Source organism: Dipodomys ordii, unplaced genomic scaffold (assembly GCF_000151885.1).
Source record: "Dipodomys ordii isolate 6190 unplaced genomic scaffold, Dord_2.0 Scaffold75, whole genome shotgun sequence".
In the NCBI taxonomy this organism is placed as follows: domain Eukaryota; kingdom Metazoa; phylum Chordata; class Mammalia; order Rodentia; family Heteromyidae; genus Dipodomys; species Dipodomys ordii.
This window is the reverse complement of record NW_012267291.1, coordinates 6,394,353-6,401,089: the sequence shown is the minus strand read 5'-3', so window position 1 is coordinate 6,401,089 and position 6,737 is coordinate 6,394,353. Positions and strand designations below refer to the sequence as shown.

Here is a 6,737-nt window from a genome sequence, read left to right as displayed (position 1 = left end):
GGCTGCACACACACACACAGGCTGCACACACACACACAGGCTGCACACACACACACAGGCTGCACACAGGCTGCACACACACAGGCTGCACACACACAGGCTGCACACACACAGGCTGCACACACACACACAGGCTGCACACAGGCGGGCCTCTGTGGAGAGGGTGGCGCTGGTGGTTCTGGCCCTGGCCTCATTGCTCTCAGGATCTGCCCTCGACATCACACTTGCAGATCACCTGTGGCCGGCCCGGCCTCCTGATCGCTCCGGGGCCACCGCAGCTGGTTCAGCACTGAGTCGCACACGGTCAGTACATAGGCGATGGGTTGCACAGTCCGTACACCAGACATTTGAGCCGAAGATCGATTGCCAATGGCCTGTGGACTCCAGGGTGGCAAACCCAGCCCCCACGAGGCAGGCGGATACCAGCACTGACCGCGGGGCTGGGCGGGGACCGTGGGGCTCTACACAGCCCCGGCCGCCCAGCTGTCTGGCCTTCTGATTTCTCAAGATAAGCCAGAAATCTCACATTTTACAAGAAGTTTAAGTGTTGGCAACCAACTTAAAGCACTTAAACACCTCGTGGGCAGGATGTGGTTGTGGGCTGGCCGTATTAGACCCCTGTTTGACCACTTTACACGGGGGAGGGGAGAGGCCCAGAGAGGGTGAGCATCCAGCCCCAGTTCACAAAGTACAGGAGGGGAGGGGGGGCAAGGCCCCAGCTCAGGGCACCGGCTGGGCTCCGGTACTGAGGGCGGCAGCTCAACTTCAGTACTGCAGCCCAGCCTGACTCCTCCAGGCCTGGCAGCTCCAGGGTGAAACAGAGGACTTGCTGTCCCTGCCTTCCGCCCTGCCTAGACTCTCATGCCAGGGTTCATCACCCCCACACACCCGCCCTGGCCAGTCCCTCCATTTCCTGTTACTCACTTTGGCCAGCGTGCTGCTGCCCTGCATGCCTGGAACACGCCAGCCATGTCCCCACCCCAGGACCTTTGCACTTGCTACTGCTTTCTGCCCAGGTTCCAGGTTCCCTGTCCCCTGTTCAGCCGACAGCTCCTGGCCTCACTTTCAGACCTCCATTTCACTTTCACCTTTGTTTCCTGCCGCTGCTGGAATAAATGGCCACACACTCGGGAGCTGGAAACAGCACAAGTTTACTATCTCATAATTCTAGTGGTCAGAAGTCCTTGGATTGCACTAGGCTAAAAATCAAGCTGTGGGAAGAGCTAGTCCCTCTGGGGAGGCTCCAGGCCCTTCCCAGCTCCCAGCTCCTGTGGATGAAGGGGCCTTGTTCTGCTGGACACACACACATAGACCATGTACACACCACACACCAGTCAGGTGCACCTGTAAGGTGCGCGCACACAGGTGCAAGGCATACAAACAGCCTCACATAGGCACACACGTGCATGCACAAAACATGCATGCACAAGGCGCAGCACACATGTGCACACACGTGACTGGGCATGGAGAAACCCGCGCACGCACGTGTGCATGCAGGGACACACACGGCTCCCCTCCCACACCGGCTCAGGAGGGCACATGGTTTTTTTCCCTTTGGGCCCAGCGCCTGGTGTGGTGGGTGGCTCTGTGGCTGCTCCATAAACACTTGGTGACAGCATCTTGTTGGGGGCCCTCAGGCCGGAGGAGCCGGTGGCAGGCAAGGTGACTCAGACGTGCCAGCGGTTCAGAGAGCGCTGTCAGGCCGGGAGCCAGGACCTCCGGCCGGCACGGGCGCCCCCTGCCGGTCGCCTCCCTCTCAGGTTCCCGGGAGGACAAAGCATCCGGGGCCGCAGACAACAGAGGCCCCTCCCTCTCCTGACCCGTGCCGGCTGTGCGGGGCGGCTGACCTGTGGGGGCCAGGCAGCGGTGGTCAGCGGGAAGGGATGAGTCACTGGTGGCCTCTCCCACCCCGCGTCTCCCCAGGACAGGCTCCAGCCCAGGTTTCCTCATGGCTGAAAAATGTTCCACCCCACGGCCTGCGCACACGGCCTGCCAGAAAGGAATCAAGTCACTGGCTTTTCCTCCGGGCCGCGCCAGAGGCCCTGGACGAGGAATATGTCCCACATCCTTCACGCACACGGTGACCCTCCCTGTACCAGGCCACGTGGACAGCCAGGCGTCCACGTGTGGCCTGGGCATCAAGCACGAAGGAGAAGGTAACAGCAAATGCGACAATGTGGGGGCCTGCGGCCGTGCACGGGGGACGGGGAGCCCCGTCCAGGCACTGCGCTGGTGCTCAGCTTCCCAAGAGCAGGGGGCGCTGTCCTGAGACGCCCGCTTCTTGTAGGGAAGACGCCCTCATGGTGGAGGGCGCCCGCTATGCTGGTGCTGGGGAAAGCAGACCCCCTCACACATGGCGGGCGGAGCCGGCTGAAGTCCTCCCGCAGGGTCCTGGTCATCCTGGGCAGGGCTCCTGCCCACAGCCATTCCCTCCTTGGCTCTTCACAGACCCAGCTCCCTTCAGCCTCGCTTCTGCCCTCCTCAGCCCACACACCTGGCCATGTAGGGTTTTTTATCTGTAGTCGGTCGTGGGGCTTGAACTCTGGGCCTGGGCGCTGTCCCTCAGCTCTTCTGCTCAAGGCTAGCACTCTACCACTTGAGCCACAGTGCCACTTCCGGTTTTCTGGTGATTCATTGGAGATAAGAGTCTCACGGACTTTCCTGCCCAGGCTGGCTCTGAACCACGATTCTCAGATCTCAGCCTCCTGAGTAGCTAGGATGACAGGCGTGAGCCACCGGTGTCTGGCCTGCGTTGGCTTTTGCAGCCACCATTAACTGAGTGCCGCCCGCGGCGCCGTGTCTGCGGCCTCTTCTGCTGTGCGGTGGCGTTTTGGCACGTCTCTGCGGCCCCGGCGAGGGCCACTGGAGGCAGGTCCTCGGCCATGTCACGGCTGCCGCCGCGTCTTCCTGCTCTGTGTCACCAGCTAGCAAGTCTAATGGAATGAGCGAAGACCCTGAGCGAAAGCAACAGGCCCTGAGTTCAAGCCCCGGTACCACACAGACACACAGACACAAAGACAGACACACGCACTCTAACAGCGGTGAACACATGGCGGCACACACTAGAAGACAGGGGTTCCCAGCCCGGCTCCCCTTCAGCCCTGCCTCCCCTCTCCCCCCCCCCCCGGCCTCTCCCTACCTAGCAGCAGAGAGATGGGTCACAGTTCACTTCTCAGCCTTGAACCCCCAGCCTGTCCCAGCCCCCAACGCCCCTCCTCAGCGTCCACCCGCCCACCCACCTCGCGGCTCCCTGGGTCTTCTGGGCTCTTCCTCCCGTGGGCAGCCTCGGCTATCCCTGTCCTGTGTGGGTGGGCTGAGACTTGATCAATGGAGCTGGTTTAGCTTAGTGTGTACCAGGCTCTGGGCTCCATCCCCAGCACAGACAGACAGACAGACAGACAGACAGACAAAGTGGAGGGAATAGCTCCTAAATGCACCCGCCAAAGCAAAGGCTGTCCTCATCAGAGACCTCCAGCTTCAGGAAAGTTCCAGGGCCTGCCGGCCGGTGGGGGTGGGGGGGGCAGGGTGCTGGCAGCACAGTAGTCTGTAATTCCAGCCATTTCTCTTCCCTCAAATTACTTCCCATCTGGAAATGGTTTCCAGACGCTGTGGGGAAAGTTGACCATGAGGGAACATCTTGCCGTGACAAACAAACCAAGCTAAAAAAAAGTCACCCTAAGACACTGGCGCCCCGCGGACCCGGCTGAGCCCCACTGGAGCCCCGGCCTCGAAGGGAGAGAACAAGATGGCTCCCAGGGTCTCCCCCATGCGAGCTCTGGGGCACCCCAGGGCTGGAGGGTCTGTCTGGGATGGAGGCCTGCAGCCCCGGTCCGCCCCCCGCCCAGGGTCTCCCCCCATGCGAGCCTGGGGCACCCCAGGGCTGGAGGGTCTGTCTGGGTCTGTCTGGGATGGAGGCCCGCAGCCCCAGTCTGCCCCCCCTGCCCACCGCAGGCAGTGACGCTCCTGACCACCTAGACCCTGAGTGCCTCCCCCCCCCGCAGGAAGTCCTCCCCACCAGGAGCCCCATGCTCCAGCTGTGAACAACTCCAGGGAGAAAATCAGCTTGCTTCTAGAATCTTTGCACCCCTCTGGGCTCTCATCCATGTGACAAAGCTGGAGCTGCCTGGAATCTCACTTTTTCACACACACACACTCTCTCTCTCTCACTTCCAGCTTTTTCTGCTTATGTGGTGCTGAGGAATCGAACCCAGGCCTCATGCATGCAAGGCAAGCACTCTACCACTGAGCCACCTTCCCAGCCGCTGCAGTAGCTGTTTTTAGCTCTTTCTTAATACTATTCTAGTTGGTTCACAGACTTCCTGCCCTGGCTGGCTTCCAGCCATGATCCTCAGATCTCAGCCTCCTAAGTAACTAGGATCACAGGTGTGAGCCACCAGTACCTGGTAAACTTTTCTTCTGTGACTGCACTGGGGCTTGAACTCAGGACCTATGCTTTCCGTGGCACACCTCTGGGGCTCCTTTAGCTACCCCAGGACCTTTGCATGTTGCTTGGGTTCCCAGCTTCCAGCCACAGCCCCTCCTCTGTTCCTCCCCAGGGCACACCCTCACGGCTGGATCAAACACTGCCTTTCTGGGCTCTCAGACAGTCCCCTTCCTCAGCAGGTAGGGGCTGTGAGTGTGATGGCCACTTCAATACATTGTAGTACTCTACCCCACGAATGTCCCTTCCTTTCCTCCTGCCTTCTCACAGGTCACCACTCCAGCCACAGCAGCCACAAAGACAGAGCTCCACCAACCCAGGCAGGCCCTAACCGGGTCATGCACTGGTGGCCAGCACCGTCCGCCAGCACGGGGCCTGCTGGTGGCCGCTCTGACCCATCCTGTGTGGGGGCAGATGCTGGTGCAGCGGGGCTCTTCCGGTCAGGATGGCCCAGGAGGCCCAGGGCTGGGAGGAGGAAGGTGCCTGGACACCGGGTGTCAGCAGAGCTCCTTCTGGGCTGTCTCCCGACACCTGTCCTGGGGGCTGGCAGCTCCCGCTCTCCCCCTTGTGGCCACTCTGTGGAATGACATCAGCACAGTAGTCACCCCAAGGGGGACAGGTCTTCCCCAGGGCTTTTGGGACAGAGTGCAGCCCACACCCATCTCCTTCCCCTCCACACCACACTTAATGAGCACCGAGGATGGCAGGCACAAGCCCACCCCTTCCAGAGGTGGAAGGGGACGAGGGGAGCTACTGTCCTTATTGAACACCTCCTGTTTGCCCCCAGAGCAGCCAGAATCGCTGCCCTGATCGCTCACTGTGGGCTTGTGCCTGGCCTTGCTGCAATCCACTGTGGGAATGCAAGGTGGGGGACCACGTTTATTCCCGCTGGGCCGCTGAAGCCCAGAGAAGCTCACGAGCCCATCCAAGGCGGCACAGCTTGTGGCTGGCGGTGGGACTGGAACACACAAAGTTCTGGTGTGAGGCGGGGACCCGCCTTCTTCCTTCCACTGATGCGCTGCTGTTGAGTCAGCACAGATGCTGAGCACCGCCTGTGTGCGGGGCAGACCGGATGCTGGCTGAGCCGCCAGAGAGGGAACAGAGAACAGGACCAGGGAGAGCCATACAGAGAACAGCAGGGTCCCCCCACCCCCACTTCCCTCCCCAGCCCCAGGAGCTGCTCACACAGATGAACAAAGAGCCAAATCAGCAGGTGAGATAAATGCCACGTAGGAAGTACCAGAACTTGAACTTGGGCTTGGATGCTGCTGGCGCTCTTCCGCCTGGGCCACAGCACCACTTTGGCTTTTTGCTGGTTAACTGGAGAGAAGAGTCTCACAGACCTTCCTGCCCAAGCTGGCCTTGACCCTCAGATCTCAGCCTCCTGAGTAGTTAGAATGACAGGCGTGAGCCGCCCGTGCCCTGCGCCCGCGGTGAGTCTGGGTGTAGCGAGAATGCAGTGGGGTGGGGCGTACTCCCGTGTTAAATGGCAGAGCCCCACTCCAGGGTCTTCTGGGGGCCTGGCTCTGCTGTGGATGAGTAGGGAACCCTTCCCATCTGTTGACTCCAATGGGGTCCCCTGATAGACTGTGAGGGACCAGGGAGGCCGGGAGCCGGGGAGGTGACCCTGAAGGGCAGATGGCCGCACTTGTAGCACACACACGGGGGTGGGGCGGGCTACTCCGATGGCTGCAATGTCTCTTCCGGCCACCAGGGGCGCCAGTGCCCACTGGTGGGAGCTTAGCATGCCGTTTTCCAGGTCCATTCAATTCTTTGCAAATGATGGCGTACTATTTTCCTAACAGATGTGTACAATTCCACTGTATGTGTGTACCTCGCTTTTCTTCATTCATTCATCCTGGGAAGGGCTATGCAGCAATGAACGTGATTGTGCACGTGTCTATTTAATCTTACCTACTGGAGGTGCTGAGATAGGAGGATCACAGTCCAAAAGTCACCTGGGCAGAAATGTGTGAGATGCTTATCTCCAATTAACCGGCAAAAAGCCAGAAGGGGAGGTATGGCTCGAGTGGTAGAGCGCCTACCTAGAGGGAAAAAAAACAAACCTCAGGGGCAGAGCCCAGTTCCTGACCCCAGGCCCCAGAACTGGCACACACACAAATCTTAAAACCTCCAGGGGACACCAGACCCTATGCCCTTGGCAGTGGGGTCCTGGGAGGCTGGGGCCCATCGGGCCTCGGTGTCCGGCCCGGCAGCTAAGAGCAGCCATGCTGTGTCTACACCCTTTCCGCTGTCCCGGGAGTTTGTCACTGCCCCTGACCGAGGTCCCACAGGA

At 60.4% G+C, this 6,737-nt stretch overlaps 1 protein-coding gene across 1 annotated transcript in view; it reads right to left on the bottom strand.

Annotated features, from left to right (window-relative positions):
- Ptgis (prostaglandin I2 (prostacyclin) synthase) overlaps positions 1-951 on the bottom strand; it is a 39,089-nt gene extending 38,138 nt beyond the window's left edge. The window contains exons 1-2 of the mRNA XM_013024311.1: positions 925-951; positions 236-374 (exon numbers count right to left, since the gene is read on the bottom strand). Of these exons, the coding sequence (XP_012879765.1) occupies positions 236-374; positions 925-951 (166 nt within the window). The remainder of the gene's footprint in view (positions 1-235; positions 375-924) is intronic.
- Between the last annotated feature and the right edge of the window lie 5,786 nt (positions 952-6,737).